The 24956-nt window shown below is 44.2% G+C and overlaps 1 protein-coding gene across 4 annotated transcripts in view; it reads left to right on the forward strand.

Moving 5' to 3' along the window:
- The window catches only part of LOC137433811 (arf-GAP with GTPase, ANK repeat and PH domain-containing protein 1-like), a 114221-nt gene that overhangs the window by 84446 nt on the left and 4819 nt on the right, over positions 1 to 24956 (forward strand). For 2 of the 4 annotated variants that reach the window (XM_068126186.2, XM_068126185.2), the window contains 6 exons: positions 9894 to 10019; positions 11393 to 11554; positions 14507 to 14661; positions 17747 to 17837; positions 20783 to 21005; positions 21660 to 21915. In XM_068126186.2, coding sequence (XP_067982287.2) covers positions 9894 to 10019; positions 11393 to 11554; positions 14507 to 14661; positions 17747 to 17837; positions 20783 to 21005; positions 21660 to 21915 — 1013 coding nt within the window. The remainder of the gene's footprint in view (positions 1 to 9893; positions 10020 to 11392; positions 11555 to 14506; positions 14662 to 17746; positions 17838 to 20782; positions 21006 to 21659; positions 21916 to 24956) is intronic. The other 2 variants (XM_068126188.2, XM_068126187.2) reach the window with 2 other exon arrangements.

Raw genomic sequence — 24956 nt, forward strand, 5'->3', positions numbered from 1 at the left:
TTTTATTTCACAATTTGCAGTTATAGAAATTAAAATTTTCAAATGCTAGATATCGATTGACGTTTGTTTTTTGTTTTTACATATGCGTTTACGGTTTCTTATGTAAATTTTCATTTACGGATGCTTTTTCTTTACATAGTGTGTGTGTATATATATATATATATATATATATATATATATATATATATATATATATATATATATATATATATATATATATATATATATATATATAGATATACAGTATATATATATATATATATATATATATATATATATATATATATATATATATATATATATATATATATAGTATGTATATATATATATATATATATATAATGGTATCTGTAATCTGGTTCTCCAACCTAATGAGCGGACAACATGACGTCATCGCCATGCACGTCCGCCTTGCCTGCAAAGTTCCAGAGGAACCATCTAGCAGTGCGTCATTACGGATTATAAATACAGATACTGTCACAAGTGCATGCAAAACTCACAGTTACCGACCTGGTTTCGCCCTTGTTGGGGCTTCATCAGGGCAACGCAGTGAGGCTTTCCATACACTTGTAACTCTGTGACCCTTTCGTTTAGGGTTAGGGATTAGGATTTTGGGTATTAGGGATAAGGGTTCGGGATTTGTGACGGTTCTCCACTGATGATATGAAGGTCGCATAGTGACTGATATATATATATATATATATATATATATATATATATATATATATATATATATATATATATATATATATAGGAGGGGAAAGGTAAAATACCTGTACATCTTTTGGGGTGTGGGGTGGCTTTGACAGGCCCCTCCATTTTGTGGGAGGTGGGGGGGAAGGGAAGGAGGAAAAATTTTACCCATGCAAAGAGTGCTTCATAACCTCAGTGTTGCACAGGTAAAAATGGAAATTGTAATACCCTCTGCCATCCTCACCAGGTGGCGCTGCACGGTACACATTTACATCGAGAGTTTATGCCCCTCTCTCTGTCCCCAACACCCCTGAATGAGGCCGCGGCCACGTTACCCCCCCCCCCCGCCCCCCAGACAAAGTTGTATTTGCATTTGTACCCCGAGTAAAGTATAAAAGCGTTTATAGCTGGAGTACCCAGCGTTGCTCAAGCGAAAAAGAAACATTCACATATTTGAAATTAGGGCAAATATAATGGAAAAGCAATTACATCCAAATCAGAATCCATCACAAATGTCAAATCATCATTTTACTTTTTCTTTGAATATATGCTGGAGAATATGCCGTTCATCACGTTTCTGGGTTGTGTATTTTTTTTTTTTTTTTTTTGAATACTGAATCGAGGCTCGTGAAAGAGCTAACATTTATTTCACAAACAAATCAACCAGACAAACAAAACACACAAAAAGAGGGAGCGGAAGACAAGATGGGGAGAGAAGGGGAAGCACACAACCACAACATTTGACAGCAGGAAGAAATGTGGGAGGGAGAGGGCTTGGGGGCAGGAGGCGTGGGAGGGGGAGGGCGGGGGGGAGAGGTATAAAACACAAGGGGACCGAAATTAGCGGGGGTAGAAAAGATCAAGGTTTTGGATGGGGGAGGATAAGAGATGGTGGTGAACAGCTGTTTTAAAGACCTGGAGGGTGCAGTGGGATTGAAGAGAGTGAGGGAGTTTGTTCCAGAGGCGGGAGAAAAGAGGAATGAAGGAGTGAAGGTGAGCAGAGAGCCTAGACTTTGGCAGTTTAACCATAAGAGGGTTGCAGGCAGATCTTGTGCGACCTGAAGGAATATTGGGGGGACAGAGCACAGAGAGAGCTGGGGGAGCAAGGCCGGAGAGGAGTCGGTAGAAGACAGAAAGACCACCAACCTGCCTGCGGTGAGTGAGTGAAAGGCCCTCGGTGTTGACTACATCGCAGGAGATTCCAATGATTCTGAAAGCTTTGGCCTCAACAGCGTGAAGCCGAGCAAGGTGTGAGGTAGGAGCACCAGCCCAGAGGGGGGAACAGTATTCCATTGAGCTGCGGATGAAAGCCTTGTATGTGGTGAGGAGCTCAGGTGTGCCAAGGAAGGACTTCGCACGACGGAGGATGCCCAGTCGGCGACTGGCTTTGGAGGCCAGCTTGGAAATGTGGTTTTCCCAAGAAAGATCATGGCAGATAGTGAGACCCAAAAGCTTGAGCGACAGAACTTCTTGGAGAGGATTGTTGAGAAAGTAGATGGGAGGGTTGTCCAGTCGGTCCTTTCGGAGAGACATTGTAAGAGTGTGAGATTTGTCAGGATTGAAAGACATGTTCCACTTGTTTGACCAGTCTGTGATTTTGTCCAGGTCTGCAGAGAGTGAGAAGGCTGCAGACTGCCGATCTGAGGGATGAGGAATGGAGCGACAGAGAGTAGAGTCGTCAGCAAAGAGATAGAGAGGATTTTCAAGAGAGTCAGAGAGATCATTGATGAAGACCAGAAAAAGCACAGGGCCCAGAACACTACCTTGGGGAACTCCAGCCTGAACAGGAAGAGGAGATGAGAGAAACCCATTCAGGGCCACACGTTGACTACGACCAGAGAGGAAGTCCGCCAGCCATGCATGGAGATTTCCATGGATACCAAAGGAGGAGAGTTTGGTGAGCAGAGCAGGGTGCCAGACCGTATCGAAGGCACGTGAAATGTCAAGGGAGACAGCTCTAATTTCCTGTTTGGCGTTGAGGACCTCCATCCATTGTTGAGAAAGCAGAAGCAGCATGTCCAGAGTAGAGTGACCAGGTCTGAAACCAAATTGATGATCAGAGATCAAGCCATTGGAGAAGAGGAAAGATTTAATATCTGAAGCAATGATGGATTCCATGACTTTGCTGATAATTGGGAGAAGGCTGATTGGTCTGTAGTTGCTGGGATCTGTTTTTGCACCTTTTTTATGCAAAGCGGTGATGTTGGCTGATTTCCAAGCAGATGGCAGATGACCGTGAGCAAAAGAGAGGGTGAAGAGAACAGAAAGAGGGAGTGAAAGAGCAGAAGAACATGATTTTAGGACCCGTGGGCTGATGCCGTCAGGACCAGTTGCAGAATCAGAGTCGAGGGTTGACAGAAACTTTTCCACCTTGTCAGGAGGAAAGGACACAGAGTCCAGGAGCAGCTGGGTACGACTGGGTACGGTGGGTACAGAGAGGGATGGGTTTGGGACACAAGATTTAGAGGCAAACACAGAGTTGAGGCATTCAGCTTTTTCACGTGCGGAGTCAGCCGTTAAGCCGTTTGAGGTGAGGGAGGGGATGGAGGGGGAACAAACACCAGAAACAGATTTGACCAGACGCCACCAGGATTTGGAAGAGGGAGACAGATAAGAGAGTTCGGTCTTGAGAATGGTGAGATATTGTTTCCTGGCTCTCCTGAGGGTGGACACACACTTGTTTCGGGCTTTGTGAAAGGAAATGAGATTTCCTGCCGTTGGATTTGCTTTCCAGGAGACGAAAGCAAGTTGTTTCAGGGCAACAGCCTCACCACAAGATTCCGTGTACCATGGACGGGAGGAAGGGTATGACAACTGAAGACGAGATGGGATAAATCTGTGCATGAGAGAGAGCAATTTACTTTGAAAGAATTCCCAGGATGAGTTGATGTCAGAGGCGGTAGAGATGGGAGACCAGTCCAGATGATTGATGGCTGCTTGAAGACCGTGCCAGTTGGCCTGAGTGAAATGCCAGACTCGTCGACGCTGAGGAGGCTCTCTGAGAATGGTCAGAGAGATGTCCACTTTGACAAGCACATGATCAGATGAGCCGATTGGAGCAGAAGAAGAGCAGCAGACATTTTCAGGGAAGTTTGTCATAACCAAATCCAGAAGAGAAGATGCTCCGTTGACTGAGATCCGGGTCGGGAAATTGACAGATTGTGTCAGTCCCAGTGAGTCGCAGAAGTCCTTTGCTGAAGAGCCATGGCTGGTGAGAGAGGTACCCACACCCAGCCAACTGGCATGGTGACAATTGAAATCACCACATATGAGGAAGAGAGAGTTGGGATGGGTAGATAGAAGTTGGTCCATATTATCAGACAGTGAGATGTAGATGGAGTCATCGCTGTTTGGTGGACGGTACAACACACATATGAACAAAAGGTGGGAGCGAAGGGGAAGCCGTAGCCAAAGGTATTCCTGGGGGTGAGGTGGAGAGAGGGCAGTGGAGGGCGAGTGAGGAAGAGAGTTTTTTATAAAGATAGCAACCCCACCTCCAGGACGAGGCTCAGGTCTATCATACCGGAGGAGGGAGTAACCTGGGAGAGATACCAAGGCATCAGAGACATCATGAAGGAGGAAAGTTTCTGTTAAGCAGATCACATCTGGTTTGTCAGAAGCAACCTGTATGGAGAGGTCAGTCAAGTTTGAGCGAAGGCCCCGGATGTTTGAGGTCCATACCGTTAATGAAGAGGAAGGGGGAGCATCGGGTCCAGAACAGGGGGGGGGGGAGGGGTAGGGTAAGATGTGGAAGAGGAGGAAGAGGTAGGGAGAGCTGTTGAAGGTGTGTCAGAGATTTCAGAGATTTCAGAATAGCTTGGAGAAAGGGAAGAATGGGGCGGACAAAAGGTTTGATGGAGATTGGGTGAGGCACAGTGAGGTGTTATTTGAGGAGGGGGAAGAGCGAGGCAGAAGGTTTGGGGAGATGTAGGTGAAAGTTGGAAGGGGGAAGAAGCAGGGAGGATGCTTTGAGGAGGAGGGGTGAGAGGGGAGTCTAGGAGGGGAGGAGCGAGGGAGAGTCTCGGAGGGGAGGGGTGTGGGGGGAGTTTAGGAGGGAGGGGAGGGAAGGGGCAAGGGGGGAGATTTGAAAGGGATGGGTGATGGGGAGGATTTGGAGGGGAGGGGTGAGATTGGATTTTGAAAAGTGTACGATTCATGGGAAACGAACATTTTTTACAAAATGAGTTTGAGACCTTCGAGTCAAAAATACGTTTGAGGACACTGGAGGAGGGGTGGAGTTCTGGATAGTTTAGGGAATGTAGAAAGGAGGAACTGTAAGAGATGGTATTATATATATTTTTTGGAATGAATAGATTTGGTGAGCAAGACGAAAGCATCCTTTTGTAGGAAAAGAAGAAAAGGGTGTTATAATATATGACAGAAAATAGTTGTTCAGGGGAGAGATTATACATTTCTAACCGCGTGATCGCGAACGAAGAACGAACGAACAAAAATAACAACAAATAAACGAATAAGACCTGGGAAGGAAATATTTTTTTGGGGTTTTTTTTGGTTTTTTTTGTGAGTAGAGATATTAAACAAGGAGGTACGGGGTGAACGACTGGGACGAAACAGAGAACGAAAATAATTTCAGCGCATTCGACGAATCGCTGAGAGAAAAACAAAACCACAAGGTCGGAGACGGTACGGTAGTCTAAGCCTACGAGTACTAGGCCGCAGAATACTCGATACCATTAACCGACGATTGTGTATACATGTACGAAAAATTAGCACCGAAAATTTTCCAAAGGATACGCTATAGGTACACACACCGAAAGATAGATACAGTCTCGACAAAAACACGATTGTGAAAGATCACTTAGCTTCGAGAGCGTGAGCGCATGGAGCAGCTTCGAAAAGACGTGACCTCGCCGTGAGATGCCATCAAAGGTGCCAAGCTCCCGACTGTGCATCAATCTCTTGTCCTGTTTTTCCATCACCTGAAGAAGGAGAATCGCACTGCCCGGGAGAGTGCAACCCTCACCATTGAAGAGGTTGTGAAGTTCTGGGAAAAAGCTCACCTACATACAACGACGAAGCAGCACTGCATCCATCGTTTGGAGAGGCTATATGAAGAATGGAGGAGCCTCCAAAAAGGTGCAAAGCGGGGTGGTGCGACCCAAGAGAAAAAGGAAGCATCCTTCAAGGCCTCCTTGGAGAAGACGTTTGATCTTAGGCATGCAGATTCGGAGGCCATAATCACCAACCCCGAGGACAGGAAGTTTCTTCACGATCAATTCTCAGAGAGGAAGGCTTCAATGGGATCTGTAGACACTATGTTGGAAGCAAAAACGAAGCGAAAGAAAGAAAGGGAAGAAAAGGAGAAGACTAAGGCAGAGAAGGAAAATAAGAGACAGGAAATGGTCATGAAGGGTGCTACTGCTATGGTAGTCACAGACTCAGACTCTGACTCTGAGACCACGGCACAGGCTGGTTCTTCATCATCTGATGGTGGGATATCTCGTCCCAAGAAAAGAAGGCCTATCAACATTGTCACTCCTGAAGTCGCAGCTTCTTTGGATCGTACGAAAACAAGTGACCGAATGGCTGTCCACAACTTGGCATCCATTTGTAGAGCAGTAGGATGGGATCCTGCAGAGCTGGCACTGAACCGATGGACAGTGCGGCGGAATCGCATGATGCATCGATGCAAAACCATGGACGAAATAAAAGAAGCATTTCATCATAATGTGCAGGGTCCTTTAGTGGTCCATTGGGATGGAAAGCTTCTTCCCGATGTCACTGGAGATTTTGTGCATGTGAAGGTGGATCGTCTTCCAATCCTTGTGTCCAACCAGTACCATGGAATGGAGCAGCTGTTGAATGTTCCCAAGTTACCTGACGGGGGAGGAGAAGCTATGGCAACCGCTGTAGTGGACACACTGAAGAGCTGGAACCTTGTGGGCAAGGTGAAGGCTTTGTCTTTTGACACAACGGCCAGCAATTCAGGTGTTCGTGGAGGGGCTGCTGTCCTCATTGAAAAGAAGCTACAGACTGAACTAATTCATTTGGCTTGCCGCCATCATGCGCACGAAATCATTCTGGGAGATGTTTTCACCACTCTTTTCGGTCCTTCATCAGGCCCTGACATCCAGCTTTTTAAGCGGTTTCAGGCGGAGTGGCCGTCCATTGCCCATCACCAACCAAAAAATGGATTCACAGATCCTGATACGGCAGCTGAGTTTGCACAGAACAATGACATGATGGATGAAGCTCTGGAATTTGCTCTTGTGTGTTTGAAAGATCAGCAGCCACGAGATGATTATCGTGAACTCCTAGAACTGACTGTCATCTACATGGGAGGAATCCCACCTCGTGGAATCCGGATCATGGCTCCAGGAGCAATGCACAGAGCCAGATGGATGGCAAAAGCACTATATTCACTACAGGTGTTCATGTTTCGGTCAGAGTTCCACTTGACACTTCGAGAGGCGAGAGAACTCCGAGCCTTCAACATTTTTGTCTGCCTTGTGTATGTACAGGCTTGGTTTCGGGCTCCACAAGCTATTGAGGCTCCCCTGAATGACATTAACCTCTTCAAGAAGTTGGAAAAGTTTGAACAAATCAATCAGAAGATGGCTCAGGCAGCCTTGAAGGCACTTGGCCGCCACACGTGGTACATGAGCCCAGTACTAGTGGCATTTGCATTCTTTGACACCAGAATTGACAAAGAAAGCAAGATCAATATGATTGAAGCATTGAAAAATGACGGTGAAAACCCCTCTCCAAAGAGACCAGCTATCAAACGAGGAACCGCCCTGTCAATCGCTGGCCTCATAACAAAACACACCAAGCATTTCTTCAGCATCCTAGGGACCCCAACTGATTGGATGGATAAGGATCCTGGTTCATGGGAGCAAGAAACCAGCTTTCAGGAAGCAAAGAAAGCCGCCAGTGGCTTAGTCGTGGTGAACGACAGGGCAGAAAGGGGTGTCGCATTGATACAAGACTACAATAAGCTCCTTACAAAGGATGAAGAGCAAAAGCAAGCTCTGCTCCAAGTTGTTGCTGCTCACAGGAAGATGTACCCCGATGCCAAGAAGGCAACAGTGGTGAAACAGGCCCAGAAATAGGAGTTACATTTCTCATTATATTTGGGTTTTTTCATATTATGTGATATGGTGTCTCTTCATTTTATGAACTGAACATTTGGATTGTTATCATTGAATTTGAGTTTTCATAGCAATATAGTGCTATTTGTGCAGCTATTGTAACTTGTGTTTGCTAGAATACAAAGAAAGTGAGTGGAGGGTGGATTTTCATAAAACAAACTTCTGGTTTTGCTTTCGATCCATATATAGAAAAGTTTTGTAGACACCTTTAGTTTGAAGGCTGATGTGGCACCCCTAAATAAAATCAGATTGCTTTCATATTTGGTGTCTTTTCATTTTGGAACAAAAGGAACAACATAAAGCCATGTCCCAGTAAATATTTAAAATAAATTATTTTGAGCACCACCCTAATATATATATATATATATATATATATATATATATATATATATATATATATATATATATATTATATATATATATATATATATATATATATATATATATATATATATATATATATACATACATACATACATACATACATACATACATACATACATACCTACATACCTACATACATACATACACACACACACACACACACACACACACACACACACACACACACACACACACACACACACACACACACACACACACATACATACATACATAGTCAGACCTCAACATTCGTGGGTTCTGCGTATTCGCATTTCCTAACATGGGACCTGCTTCTACATTCACGCCACGCGTATTCGTGGTGACAATTTTTTTATTTTTTTTACACATCTGGATTGGTCTCCTATATCCCCAATATTAATTCAGCCTGGGAATTATTGTACAGAAACCTGCTCTTTCTCTCTCTCTCTCTCTCTCTGTCTCTGTCTCTGTCTCTGTCTCTGTCTCTCTCTGTCTCTCTGTCTCTCACAGATTCATCCCATCTCTTCAATTAATATACCCACTCTTGGTACTCTGAATCCTTTGGTGAGGCCGTTGTTTTAAAAAAAGGACTTGCATTCTCCTCATGAAGGCAAATCCAACTGAAGACAACCTCGGATTATTCCACAAAACTCGCGACGAGAGTCTACTCTCTCGAGTGCCAGAAAACAACATCTGTCCAATCTCAAGAATGAGCTTTCAAACTTGTCTCCCTCCTCTAAAACCTGATGGTACCTTGTCAAGACTTGAAACCTCTGCCTTCTCCATACTTTGTCACCCTCAGGTATCTGCAGGACACACTCTGTCCACCAGAAACCTCCTCCTGGTGAAACTGTCTAAATCCAGAACCACTACTCGCCTCCATTATTTATTCTGTTTTTCCCCACCTGTGGAACCACATTCCACACTCTTCCCTCCAGGTCTTCAAGGCAGATGTTCACCACTATCTCAAATCATCCCTCATCCAAAATCATGATCTTTTCTACACCTGTTAAAACCGGATTTCAAAGCCAACATGAGTTAGTTTTCAACCTTGCCCAGATTCTGAAGTACCTACACCCAAAATTTTAAATAATTTGCATATTGAGTCACAGAATTGGTTCACCAGTCAAAAGCTAGAAGCTGATTATTTTTTAGATCTAAAGCTCAAAGGTCAAGGGTGTGTAAAATCATCAATTTAAATTTTTTAAACTTTTTGTTATTTGAACATACGGAAGAAGAAGAAGAAGAAGAAGAAGACGTCTGGATACAAACGGTGCGGACGGGCTTTGCATTTTCAGATGCTTTCTAGTTTTTGATTTTAGTTCATATACCCTACGATCTTTACAGAGCATTGGTGCTGCCGAAGCAGTTTCCTGGCAAGGGTTATACTGAGTGGGTTGCCATTGCCTTCCCAGCATTGTGTTTCCATGCTACAGCCTTTTAAATGCTGCACGTCAAGCAAGGAAAAGGAAACGGCACATTCAATTTTTTAAGTCTTTGGATGATTTGGTCTGGATTTGTACTACTGACTGAGCATACGCTCTAACCATTATGCTGTACACACACACATACACAGACACACACAGACACACACACACACACACACACCTTAACTTGTTTTGGACAATGGTTTGTGTTTGTTTGTAAATTATTTTAGAAGGCCCTCACACATCTCCATCACAATGGAGGGACAAATGTGTATCATAGTTTGCTTGTGCTGTGCAGGTGCTGCATCTGCAGACCCAGGCCTTGGGGCTCGTGGTGATGGAATTCATCTCCGTTCCTTCTCTGTGTGCGGAGCAGAGCAGTGGGGAGAGGCAGCAGCTTCTGGTTCTTCCTTGAACAGCAATGGTAAAACTTCTTCTATTGTGCAGTGCTTAACAACTATTGGAGCGTTTCATCCTCATTCTTTCAATTTGGTAATTTCCGTCTACTGCAGCCCACCATTATCTATTGCATTTGCTTGTCATGTATTCGTGCATTCTACTCCAACTCCAACAACAACCACGTGCTAAATTGGTGAGCTTGACGTGATCCAAACGGATGGTCAACGAGTTACAAGCACACAACCAGTCGCTGGAAAAGACTAACCAGCCGTGCCTTTCCTGGTTGCTCAACCCGCTTCATCCGGGGCAGCGGTTTTCATGAAGCTGCCACCATTCTGGCCTAATGACCCGCACCTGTAGTGTGCACAAGTCAAAGCGCAATTAGACACCCGGAACATTACTATAGAGTCTACACAGTTCAAATACATTGTTGTCTCATTGTCACAAGAATATGCGGCGGAAGTGAGACATTTTTATACAACCTGCAACAAACAACCAGGACACAATTTTGAAGGCTGCACTCATAAAGGTGGTTTCACCAAACGTATTCGCACCTTCGGCAATTTCTTGATGCAGTTGATTCTCGGTTTCCTCCCATAAGGTGCCGCAATTTTTCACTCGCATTCATGGATTTGGCATTTTCAGTTTCGCCATTGACCGCATATAACAACATTCAGCCGCAGTAAGTTATTTTATTTTTGCCCAAGTCATTCACGAACCAGCTGCCCATGCTTGACGTTCGACTTAAGGTGTCACAGGAATGTGGAATTTATTGGTTCATGGTTTGGCGTTCGCTGTTTCCGCATTGTCCGTTTGTCTTTGGCCTACCACCGGTGCATAGCAAGGTACCTCGCTCGTGATCTCGTAATTGCGAACACAAATCGGATCGATTACATTCCAATCATTAAAAGATGGATAGGTGCTGCGCAATTTGCCACCACGCTACCAGGTGCAGACTGGTGTGCGTGCAGAAAGAACGACAAACAGGTGTGCGTGTCAGGTAAAAATTGGTAAGCCCAACTAGGTAAAACTAACCAACCGGACATGCAAACGACACGGCAATGAGCACACGACACGAACAACAATCAACACAAACAAAAGTGCACAACAATTGATGGCAACAGACAAACCCCGAACATTTCGCTTAACTTCGGAAGCAGGTCACTCAAAGAGAAGAGAGGCTGCCACTGCCAGAACCCGGAAGTTTTACGCACGCCATTCTCATTCCCCCCCCCCCCCCCACCCTCCCTCGATTATAGGGAAGCGCTAAGCTGTGTTTATGACTTTGTAGTGATTGATAATGTGGCTTTTATTCACCTGAATCAGAAGCAAACTCATACTGTGTCGAAGTCTCTTCCACCCACCTCTGTTTACCTCCCCTGCTGCACACCTTTGCAGTGGCTGGAAGTGGAGACTCGCTGTGTCTATCTGCCGCAGTGCACTGTACTACCAGTCCCAAGATGGAGCCTCCCGTCTCTCCACATGGAAACCGCAAGAAGTCTCGGCGAAAGAAGGGTGCGGGTGGGATCCGAGCGGATGGCTCTGGCAATCCCGGCGACGGTAATTTCAACTCGCTCGTATCCGATGGATCGAGGTTATAAGTTCAAATTACAACTCCAATGAGCGGAAGTGAACGTCTTTGTTAGTTGCAAATACAAAAACAACAACAACATGCATTTTAAGGCGCATTTTATGTGCGCCAGCGGTCGTCGAGCTTAATAAAGAAAACAACAACAACAACACACAACATGCATTTTAAGGCCATTTTCCCTGCTAGAGCGGGGGTTAGCCTTGCGGTCCTCATGACAATCTTCTCCATTTTGCCCTATTTTCTGCATCTCCCCTTGTTAACCCCCTTGTCCGCATTTCTTCTTCCACTATCTTTCGCCAAGTCTTTCTCGGTCTTCCCCGTCCTCTGCTTCCTTCTACATTCATTTCCATCACTCTTCTCAACCAGTCACTTTCATCCTTCCTCAACACATGACCAAACCATCTCAACCTGTTCCTCTTCACAGCATCAATCACAGGCTCTATTCCCATCATCTTTCGCAATTCATCATTTGTCTTCCTCTCTCTCAACGATACTCCGCACATCCACCGAACCATTCGCATTTCCACCCTTTCCAGCCTTTTCGTGAAATGATTGTAGTAGTCTTTTCTTTTGTCTTTTCCAGTTGCAAATGGCGTAGGTTATTTCCATCGACATAACTTGTCAGAGTAAATCTGAAGCGATTCATTTATTCGGTGTTGCTGGCACTTCACCCACCCGTTATTCGCTCGTTTTCGCCTCACAACGGAACGTACTTCATATGGGATTTGCCAGTGAATGATTGAAATCACCTGAGTCACCCCCTAATTGCTGCAGAGTGAAATGCTCGACTCCATCATTGAATCGCCCAAAATTGACCAGAACAGTTGTTACCCCAGAGTAGTTTGTTGATGGTTGTGTGTTGATGGGGAAGTAAAGTCTGTTGACCTTTTGTATTTTGGTTGTAGATGCTAAAGAGGTGATGGTACCGGTCAATGTCCCTCCTTGTATTTACCTGTGTAACTACCCCTACATGCAGGAAGTACAGAGGGCTGGTGTATGGATATGGCAAAGGCCTGATAGGCCAAATTAGCCTTTATTTATACCTCACTAGCCTTAAATGTGGCACGTAAACCCATGTGGAAAAAGTAGTCTGATTTCTGTATCAATGGTGAACATAACGATATACAGCGCGGGCCAAAATGATGTGCAACTTTTTATTTAACTACATTATTTTTTATTACCGGTCGATTTTGTTTGTTTTAGTCCATGAATACACAGGATTAGTTATATTTTTGTTTATTATGGCAAAACAAATTCTCCAACAAGCAATAAGGAGTGATATAACTAGTTACCCTGCGCTCGCGAAGCGAAAAGTAGGGTTAAGCATTCAGTTACGTATGTCCGTGTGCCGTACGTGTCTGTATTTAAAAAATTCTTTTTCTCGGCAACCGTTGGTCCGATTGACATGAAATTTTCACCATAGGAGGGCCTCCTCCTGTAGAATATTTTAATGATTATTATGGCGTCATATGTCACGTGGTACAGGCGCCATCTTGGAAAAACTTAGCACCTCTATCTCTGAAACCATTCCATAGAAAAAATTGAGACCTGGCTCATTGTCAAGTACTCCCCATGGGGTATAAGATATGTTAATGATGATGTCATCGGTGCCTTCGTTATGACGTCATCATTCGACAAATACAACACTTATCCGATCATTATATTAAAAAATTCAGCAACGGTTGGTCTGAAGGACACGAAATTTTCACCACAGGAGCGCCTCCTCCTTTCAAATATTTAATGATAATAATGACATCATAGGTCATGTGGTACAGGCGCCATCTTCGAAAAATGTTGCACCTCTATATCCCAAACCGCTGCAAGGAAAAAATTGAAGTATGGCTCATTGTAAAGAACTCCATATGGGGAATAGGTGTTGTTAACGATGACGTCATTGGTGCCATAATTATGATGTCATAATTCGACAGGGACAATGCTCAGTCTGATCAGTTTGAAATGTATTGAGCGTGATCTATGAAACATTTATATTAGAGAATCTAAATTTATGATGTCATCGCTCACGTGGTCTGGCAGCCATATTGGATCAAGGAAAAAAAAATGTTCAAAAACAGAAGAGTTGGCTCGCAATAAGTTGACTGCACAGGGTAAGTATTCTATGAATACCATCTAGTTGATGAAGTACTCAATCCAAGCACCGCACCTCTGGATGACAGGTGCCACATGACCTCTGGATGACTGAAGCTGTTGATGACTCATATGAGAACTGGAGCTGGTATGCATTTGATGTTACTTTTCAACTCCTGCAATGTGCGTGGGTTGTTTTCGTTGACTTTGAGGGACCCCCATACGTAGTATTTGGAAGGACACAAATCCAGGGAGTCGGGAGGCCATGGATTGTCCATCGGTCGAGAAATAAGTCCATCACCTGAGAAATGTCATCTCCAAAGCACCATTAACCATAGGCAGTGGTGCGCTGTCTTGCTGGAAGATGACTGAATTCATAGTGATGTCTTACTTCCTTCTCACTGCCAGAATGAATCTTCTCCGCAGCACGTCCACGTATCTATCTGTGTTGATTGTCACCGTTTGTCTGGCTTTGTGCTAAAAAAAAGAAAGGTCATACTAAAACCCTACGTCCGCACACAAAACCGTTTCTTTCGCCACAGAAACTCGCTGTTCCGTATGTTCATGCAGTTGGTGTTCCACCCAAAATTTAATGTTCCGTTTATTCATGTGGCTGCTGACATGGGAGTAGGCCTCATCACTAAAGAAGATGTCTTGAAAATCCTGGTCTTCGTCGATCCACTGGGCAATGGCAGTGCAAAATTTGAACCTCTAGCTCTCATTTATTTCAGTCTGGTGCTGCAGTAACCGTATCTTGTAAAATGTTATATATATAATCAGTGCTTGTTATAAAAAGTCTGATGGTTTAACCCAATTCCTCCCTTTCTGACCTAAAGATGCCGATGACTCCTTCGAGTTCATCGTCGTGTCCCTGACGGGTCAGAGCTGGCACTTTGAAGCCTCCAGCAATGAGGAGCGAGAGGCCTGGGTGCAAGCTATTGAGAGCCAGATTCTAGCAAGTTTGCAATGCTGCCACAGCACGAAGCAAAAGGTATTTCATCAGTACCTATATTTTGTTAGTCAATATGCTCAGGTGTCAATTTTGCAGACCCCCTCCCCTTTTTTTGCTACAATGATAACAAAAGTGCTTGCTTTCAAAAAAATCTTTTTTAAATGAAAAAGTGGTTGCTGTTGTAGCTTGTACTACTACACTGCTCGATAGCTATTTATTAATCCAACAAACAAAACTTAACTTGATCAACTGAACAGCTTTTGTTAATTTCAGTTTAATAAGAGTGTGGTTAAATTAGTACATCAGAACAACAGAAAAAATAGGACCATGGGTCCTGAAGCTCACCTGGATCAGGAGCAAGTCACTCAACTCTTCCCCCCCCCCCCCCCGATCCCCCAGACCCTGATATTTTCAATTCCGTGAACAAACTTTGGTACATCAGAGAAGAGAGCAAATACCTATTTTGGTAGGTCGAACCCCCCCCCCCCCCCCCCGCGCCTCTGAAGACCCCCTTATAATTCCCTTTTTAAGGCCATTTTCCCTGCTAGAGGGGGGGTTAGCCTTGCGGGCCCCATTACAATCATCATGGTTCCCTTTTTGAGGCAATATTTTTATGGCCGGATGCCCTTCCTGACACCAACCCTTTTGTCACCTCTTATGACACACAGGGATATGGTGTACCTATTCTAAACCGGGGCACACACCGGCATCTGAAGACCCCCTTTTTGAGCACAAATTTTGATGGGGTCAATACACCTTCGTTCGGCCTCAGATATGCAGCTTGTAGCCAAGTTTCATCAAAATCGTGTGTGTGTAGTCAAAGCGATAATGATTGAAGTGATCCAATATGGCTGCCAGACTACGTGAGCGATAACATCATAAATTTATATTCTCTAATATAATTGTTGCATAGATCACGCTCAATAAATTTCAAACTGATCAGACTAAGCATTGTCCCTGTCGAATTATGACGTCATATTTATGGCACCAATGACATCATTAACAACACCATATGGAGTTCTTTACAATGAGCCAGGTTTCAATTTTTTCCATGGAGCGGTTTCAGAGATATCGAGGTGCAAAGTTTTTCGGTTTTTCCAATATGGCGCCTGTACCACATGAACTATGACGTCATGATTATCATTAACATATTCTAAAGGAGGAGGCGCTGCTATGGTGAAAATTTAGTGTCCATCAGACCAACAGTTGCTGAGAAAAAAAAATTCATAATGATCGGATAAGTGTTGTACTTGTCAAATTATGACTTCATAACAAAGGCACCGATGACATCATTATTAACATATCTTATTCCTCATGGGGAGTCGTTGACAATGAGCCAGGTCTCAATTTTTTAATGGAGTAGTTTCAGAGGTAGAGGTGCGAACCTTTTCCAAGATGGCACCTGTACCACGTGACTTATGACGTCATAATTATCATTACAATATTCTACAGGAGGAGGCGCTCCTATGGTGAAAATTTTGTCAATCGGATCAAGAATTGCAGAGAAAAAAAAAAATCATACTGATCGAATAGTCTTGTCCTTGCCGAATTATGACGTCATAATTAAGGTAACGATGACATCATCATTAACATATCTTATTCCCCAAGGGGAGTACTTGACAATGAGCCATGTGTACATTTTTTCCATGGAGCGGTTTCGGAGATATAGAGGTGCAACTTTTTTTCGATTTTTCGAAGATGGCGCCTGTACCACATGACCTATGACGTCATAATTATCATTTCAGAAATTATACAAGAGGAGCCACTCATAGTCTGAAAATTTAGTGTCCATTCGACTTACAGTTGCAGAGGAATTTTTTTTTTTTCATACTGATCAGATCAAGCGTTGTACCTGTCGAATTATGACATCATAATGAAGGCACCGATGACATCATCATTCACATATCTTATTCCCCAAGGGGAGTACTTGGCAATGAGCCATGTTTCAATTTTTTCCATTGAGCGGTTTGGGGGCTACAGAGGTGTAACATTTTTCCAAGATGGCGTCCATACCACGTGACCAATGGAGTCATAATTATGAGTATAAAAATATTCTGCAGGCGGAGCCGCTTCTATGGTAAAATTTTGTGTCAGTCAGACCAACGGTTGCCGAGAAAATGAGTTTTAAAAATGCAGACACATACGTACGCCACACGAACATACGCAACCGAATGCCGAACAGTGTTTTTCACTTCGCGAGCGCAGAGTAAAAACATTCAAAAAGAGAAGAGTTGGCTCGCACCAAGTTGACTGCGCAGGTTAAGTATTCCATGAATACCATCTTGTTAAGGAAGGTGTATTCATCAACCGTAGGCGGTCAGGACGGGAGTGTGGAATATGACCAGGATCCCAGCGATGAACTTGTATAAACCGGCAATAGACACTGCGTGATCGCTTAACACCCACCAGCTCATGCTGGCAGACGGTCCCCCAGCTTAATATCTATCCGAGAGACGGAAATCTTTGTAATGCAACTCCCTGCTGTAAAACGCCAGGTGACAGTATGTAGTCAGCTCAAGAATGGAACCCGAGACAAACCGCACAACCATCGAGCTATCCTACCAGCCCTTCCAAATTGGCTCCCTGCTTTGCTTCAAAAAATCATTTGAAGTGGAAGCAAAAGCACAAGTTTTAAGTTTGTGAAGACTTGAAGCTGTAGCATGAAGAAAGCTGGGGAAATGATTCACAACATACCAACAACAATCGGACCAACAACATGGCTGGTGACATTGAAGCTAGATCTAAGATCCTATGTAAATGGATGTGGCAGGAAGGCAAGCTGCGTCAGAGATGGCAAATTATGAAAGAACATCCATATTGTTCATTAAGTTTGGGGAGTTTTCTGCATGATTTGTATGCAGTATTTAGCTTGATAAACGACATTCGCTTTGCTGTTTCGAATTTTTAAAAATAGAATTTAAAAAAACTCATTAAACTCAATTTAAGATGAATACTCTCTGCCAAATGCTCTGCTAAACATACTGAGGGCCAAACCCATCCCACCCACCCTCTCGTCGTACCCTTGCAAACAATAATTATTGCACCTTGTGCTTTTGAACGAGTTAAATGTTTATGGCTGATCATGTGGAAGTTGTTACTTCATTTGCTTTTTCTCGACTGGCAGATGAGGATGGGTGGGCAGTGTGACACGATGGCCATGCAGTCCATCCAGAACATGCAGGGCAACAACTACTGCGTTGACTGCAAAGCGCCAAGTGAGTCAAACCCCTGATCTGAGCTCATCAACACGGAATTGATTTGTTTGACAACAATTTGTCCTTTGTGTGTAGTTGTTTAAGAGCATTTTACAGGACTGTTAAAGGAAAGTGGTACTGCATGAGTCAGCTGTAATAGGATGGTGAATTGCATTTGTAGCACAACAAAAGTCCCGAAAAAAACAGCATAGAAGGCAGGAAGGATGTCTGCAAAAGAAAGGTGGAAAAAAGTTTCGTTTCAACTGATCCAAAAAATAAAGTCAATGTTAATCAGAAACTTAAAAGTTTTCCGATTTTTTTTTTTTTTTCAATAAACGCCATCAGGCCTTTTATCAGTAAAATGATTAAATACATATGGAACTTTAATGCTTCGGACACTTTGGAAAAATTGGCAACACAAGAAAATAAGATTTGATACTTAAAACTACAAAATATCTGACATCTGGAAGAGGACAAAGAAACTGTCAAATCTGATGCTCTTGGATTAAAATACAGTTGGACCCTGCTATTCCTGGAAAATGCCGCAAATTGCGAAACCGTGAAGGGTGGGGCATTGTTTCAATGGAAAAGGTGGGATTGGTTCCCAAATCGTGAAAATCCGCCAATGGCGAGGCAAATCCCATGAATGTCGACGATAATCCACGAATGGCGGGGCATTGTTTCAATGGAAAAGGGGGGGATTGGTTCCGGAATTGTGAAAATCCGCCAATGGTGAGGCAAATCCCATGAATGTCGACGATAATCGGGCGAATGGCGGGGCATTGTTTCAATGGAAAAAGGGGGGTTTGGTTCCCGAATCGCGAAAATCCGCCAATGGCGAGGCAAATCCCATGAATGTCGACGATAATCTGTGAATGGCGGGGCATTGTTTCAATGGAAAAGGGGGGATTGGTTCCAGAATTGTGAAAATCCGCCAATGGTGAGGTAAATCCCATGAATGTCGACGATAATCCGCGAATGGCGGGGCATTGTTTCAATGGAAAAGGGGGGATTGGTTCCGGAATTGTGAAAATCCGCCAATGGCGAAGCAAATCCCATGAATGTCGACGATAATCGGGCGAATGGCGGGGCATTGTTTCAATGGAAAAAGGGGGGGATTGGTTCCCGAATCGCGAAAATCCGCCAATGGTGAGGCAAATCCCATGAATGTCGATGATTATTCATGAATGTCAATTAAAGTCCCAGAAATGGAGAGGCAAATCCCATGAATGTCAATTAAAGTCCCAGAAATGGAGAGGCAAATCCCATGAATGTCAATTAAAGTCCCAGAAATGGAGAGGCAAATCCCATGAATGTCCACGATAATCCACGAATGGCGGGGCATTGTTTCAATGGAAAAGGGGGGGCTTGGTTCCCGAATCGCGAGGCAAAATCCGCAAATGGTGAGGCAAATCCCATGAATGTCAATGATTAATTCATGAATGTCGATTAAAGTCCCAGAAATGGTGAGGCAAATCCCATGAATGTTGACGATTATTCATGAATGTCAATTAAAGTCCCAGAAATGGAGAGGCAAATCCCATGAATGTCAATTAAAGTCCCAGAAATGGAGAGGCAAATCCCATGAATGTCCACGATAATCCACGAATGGCGGGGCATTGTTTCAATGGAAAAGGGGGGGCTTGGTTCCCGAATCGCGAGGCAAAATCCGCAAATGGTGAGGCAAATCCCATGAATGTCAATGATTATTCATGAATGTCAATTAAAGTCCCAGAAATGGAGAGGCAAATCCCACGAATGTTGACGATAATCCATGAATGCATGCCGTGACATTGTTTCAATGGTGAAATGGGAGGCAGCTAATTGCACTAATAGATACTGTGTTGTGTTTTCATTCTGTAAAGTAACTCGCAGGGATGACGTGTTATGCAGCTAGTGGGATATCCCACGGGGCAATGTTTACCGTCTGTTGGGATATCCCGCGAAACATTGTTCCCCGCACAGGTCATGCGGTAAGGTTCGGAATGTTCCAGCTGGTTTTAAACTGGACTGGGCTGGGGATAGATGATCTGCACGGTCGGTCCCGCTAGAAGCAGGGGATGGGGTAAACTCTTGGCCTCCCCCATCGACTTCCCCAGCGCCCGCAATCCAATGATGGCCATGTTATTTTTGGACTGCCATATCACCTTGACCTTCAACATTTATGGATAGAATGTAAATTAAGAAAATGTGTCCTGATCTACATTGTATCCATAAAACTCAACATCCTGGAAATCGGAGGAAAAAAGAATCATAATAGAAAACTTTTTTTTTTCAGACTGCCATTTGACCTTGACCTTTAACCCAGAGGGGTATGATTTAGATTAAGCGTAAATGTGCCTTACTCTAGGCTATCTAAAGAGGGGACAATTTTGTTCTGATTGGATCGTTATGGTGAAAAATGTTAAAATATCTATAATTTGGTCATGACCTTAAATAGGTCAAGGTCAAATAATATGTCAATCCCACATACATTTAATTTCCATCATTGATGAAAATTTTAATTCCGAAAGTCCCAGCCAGATCCGACATGTAGCTCGTACTTTGGCATAAAAAGGGAGGAAACCGAAATGGTGGATTGGTACTCCAAAGGTGAAACTCTGGGGTACCATTAAAAATTGGGGGCACTAAATGTAAAAACAAACCGTACAACAGCAATAAACCCCCTCCTATGCTATAAGTGGAGGCTTATATAATATGGGGAAAGTTACATCCACCATAAAAGATCACAAAGTGCTGGGATTTACCTTTCATCAGAGCAAAATAGAGGTGCAGGTAAAGCCTCTTGGGTGACTTCAATAAGATGAATCAACTTTTGTGACTCAAATGTTTTATGAACTTATCCAAGTTATATGAATGTGACCTTATCCAAGTTGTATCAAACACTCCAAAACTCAGCCATATGTCTTCATATGAAAATCTTTCATCACCCCTCTGATTGATACCCCTTGTGTGTAACTGAGCAGATCCGGATTGGGCGAGCCTGAACCTCGGTGCACTCATGTGTATAGAATGCTCGGGGATACACCGCAACCTAGGCTCGCACGTGTCTCGTGTCCGTTCACTCAGCCTCGATGACTGGCCCGTTGAGCTGGTGGCCGTCATGCTGGCCATGGGCAACAAGCTCGCGAATGGTGTGTGGGAGGCTGAGACACAGGGCTGGGTTAAACCTGGGCCCGACTCCTCCAGGTACATTTCTGTCGAACTTGCCTTTTTGTTTCTCCAGTTTATTTCAGATTATTTACAAACAGCAGTTTTTTTTAAATTATAATTTCATCATTATGTTGATGTAACGCTGAGCAAAAAAAATTACCTATACTGATTACTTAAAAAACGAGTTCATAGAACACATCATCCTCCTGTCTTGAGAAACAAGGACATGGGCGGGGTCTACGAGCGGCAAATTTGATTCGTCGTGATGATGTAATATGCCGTACTATTTTGTCCAAGTACTGCTAAACTGAAGGATTTTGAAAGTGTCATAATGGCGATTTGTGTTCTGCAGGGCTCAGGTATATAATTAAATTGAAAGAAAATAAAGATGTAGGTTGTAGAATTTTTTTTTAGAGGTTTACCGCCGTTGATGCAACGTCTTTTACACCACCTTATTGAACACGTTACATTAGTTATTCATGCCTGTTGTTTGTGTCATTTATGATGTCCTTAAAAACAGTAAGTTTCCTGTTTGGAATGATTTTCTTTCCATAAACTCCTCTTCACATGAACGATTCACCATCATCAGGTTAATTCAGTAATTATTCCGAATATTCTCACTTGATATCTTCTGCAATATTTCCACTCCAACTGTTTGCGTTTCTTTTCCACTCGATTTTACTATAAAAGGGAGGACAAAGAGCATTGGATCCGTGCCAAGTACGAACGACGTTGCATGCTTGCAAGACGTCCTCAACCGAAGGAATCCCTCGGAACGCTATTGCTGAGGGCGGCAGCGGCTAGCGACCTCCCCACAACGGTCCTGCTCCTCGCGCACGGCTCACGGGATGAGGTCAACATTACGGAAAGCGAGGGGTCTCGGCGCTCGGCCCTACATCTGGCTTGTGCTTCTGGAAACGTGGTTCTTGCTCAGCTTCTCCTCTGGGTCAGTCTTTACTTTGAGGATGGCGAGGGAGGGGGAGGGGGTGATTTGGACAATACGAGCAACTACATAATTTAATCATTTGCACAATTTCATTTCAGCATTATAAGCAACTAGCAAAAGTACCCAGCGTTGCCGGGCGGGGGAGGGGGGGAGTGGAGGGGATGGGGGGAGGGTGTGAGGAGGGGAGGAGGATGGGGAGGGGAGGAGGAGGTGGGGAAGGGGGAGGGGAGTGGGGGAAGCGGAGGGGGGTGGGGGGAAGGGAAGGAGAGGGGAATGGGAGGAAGGGGGAGGCTGGAGAGGAAGGGGAGTGGCTCACGTTTCTGAGTGAATGTGGCTCACGTTTGAGTTAAGTGTGATGCCGATCAGGAAGAAGAAGAAGCTGTACTAACAAATTCGTACACTCCAGGATTTTTTTGATTTATTTGTATTCAAATGTCTAGTAATTGTTTTGTATTTATTTATGCGAATGTGCACTTGTATATAACTGTCATTAATTTTAAAAGGCTTCGGCACTATCGAGCGATTGTTTTTTTTGTTTTTAACTCCAAAAAAACGAACCTTTTTTTTCAAAAAAAACTTTTTTGCCGAAAACACTCCCAGGCACTCACTGATGAACCTCTGAAAGTTTGAAGATCCGTTCAGCCATCTTTGAATAAAACACGGACACACAAAAACTGGACACACAAACACACACACACACACACACACAGACAACTCGCGTTTATATATACTAGGGCGTGCCCGCACGTACGTGCTTGCCCGTACGTGCGTGCAAAAAAACATGCGTGCAAACAACAACAAAAAAAAACTTTGAAACCACGTGGCAGTAACGACCACAGAACCCCCCCCTCTATTTACATGAAATGGTTTGGTCCATTCGCAACGACCACAGAACCCCCCCCCCCCCCTCTATTTACATGAAATGGTTTGGTCCATTCGCAAAGCCAAAGCGAACGGCTTGCGAGTACGGTGACCATACCTTGGGAACCACTTGTCCGATTAATTTCAAACCTTGAAAAGGCACATCCTCGGGTCCCCAGCAATATACCTGGCAAGTTTCAAGTATATCGGACCCGTGGTTGTCGAGAAACAGCGGTCACAGACAAACACACACACATACACACAGAGATTACTGGAATTATAGATAGACTAGGACGTGCCCGTACGTGGGTGCCCGTTCGGAAAAACATTCCAAACCGCGTGTCAGTAACGACCACAGAACCCCCCCCCCTCTATTTACATGAAATGGTTTGGTCCATTCGCAAAGCCAAAGCGAACGACCACAGAACCCCCCCCTCTATTTACATGAATGGTTTGGTCCATTCGCAAAGCCAAAGCGAACGGCGAACGGCTAAATCGCCATAGCTCGGTAACTACTTCTCCGATTAATATGAAACCTTGAAAAGGCACATCCTCAGGTCCCCAGCAATATACCTGGCAAGTTTCAAGTATATCGGACCCGTGGTTGTCGAGAAACAGCGGTCACAGACAAACACACACACACACACACACAGACACACACACACACAGAGATTACTGGAATTATAGATAGACTAGGGCATGCCCGTACTATATATCTATCTAAAATTATATCCCCCCCCTCTATTTACATGAAATGGTTTGGTCCAAAGCGAACGGCTTGCGAGTACGGTGACAATCCCCCCCCTCTATTTACATGAAATGGTTTGGTCCAAAGCGAACGGCTTGCGAGTACGGTGACAATCCCCCCCCTCTATTTACATGAAATGGTTTGGTCCAAAGCGAACGGCTTGCGGAGTTTGGTAAAGAAATCGCCATAGCGTGCACAAACGGGCAGGAAAGCGAAAGAATCGCAAATTAGTTTTAATTAGTTTTAAAACATAGTTTAACGCCAACATAGTTTGCCAACGTGAAATAAATGAATACGCTCTCAAATGTGCCGTCCGAGGCAGAGTCTGTTCGGCACGTTCAGCACACATGATAGCTCGCTGCTCTCTGATTGGTTGAATCGTTTTTTGGACATAGCTCGGTAACTACTTGTCCGATTAATTTCAAACCTTGAAAAGGCACATCCTCGGGTCCCCAGCAATATACCTGGCAAGTTGCAAGTATATCGGACCCGTGGTTGTCGAGAAACAGCGGTCACAGACAAACAAACACACACACAGACATACACACACACACACACACACAGAGATTAGTGGAATTATAGATAGATAAGCAACTAGCAAAAGTACCCAGCGTTGCCGGGCGGGGGAGGGGGGGAGTGGAGGGGATGGGGGGAGGGTGTGAGGAGGGGAGGAGGATGGGGAGGGGAGGAGGAGGTGGGGAAGGGGGAGGGGAGTGGGGGAAGCGGAGGGGGGTGGGGGGAAGGGAAGGAGAGGGGAATGAGAGGAAGGGGGAGGCTGGATGGAGAGGAAGGGGAGTGGCTCACGTTTCTGAGTGAATGTGGCTCACGTTTGAGTTAAGTGTGATGCCGATCAGGAAGAAGAAGAAGAAGCTGTACTAACAAATTCGTACACTCCCGGATTTTTTTGATTTATTTGTATTCAAATGTCTAGTAATTGTTTTGTATTTATTTATGCGAATGTGCACTTGTATATAACTGTCATTAATTTTAAAAGGCTTCGGCACTATCGAGCGATTGTTTTTTTTGTTTTTAACTCCAAAAAAACGAACCTTTTTTTTCAAAAAAAACTTTTTTCCCTAAAACACTCCCAGGCACTCACTGATGAACCTCTGAAAGTTTGAAGATCCGTTCAGCCATCTTTGAATAAAACACGGACACACAAAAACTGGACACACAAACACACACACACACACACAGACAACTCGCGTTTATATATACTAGGGCGTGCCCGCACGTACGTGCTTGCCCGTACGTGCTTGCCCGTACGTGCGTGCAAAAAAACATGCGTGCAAACAACAACAAAAAAAAACTTTGAAACCACGTGGCAGTAACGACCACAGAACCCCCCCCCCCCCTCTATTTACATGAAATGGTTTGGTCCATTCGCAACGACCACAGAACCCCCCCCCCCCCCCCTCTATTTACATGAAAT

This window comes from Myxine glutinosa, chromosome 10, assembly GCF_964187855.1.
Source record: "Myxine glutinosa chromosome 10, kmMyxGlut1.1, whole genome shotgun sequence".
In the NCBI taxonomy this organism is placed as follows: Eukaryota; Metazoa; Chordata; class Myxini; order Myxiniformes; family Myxinidae; genus Myxine; species Myxine glutinosa.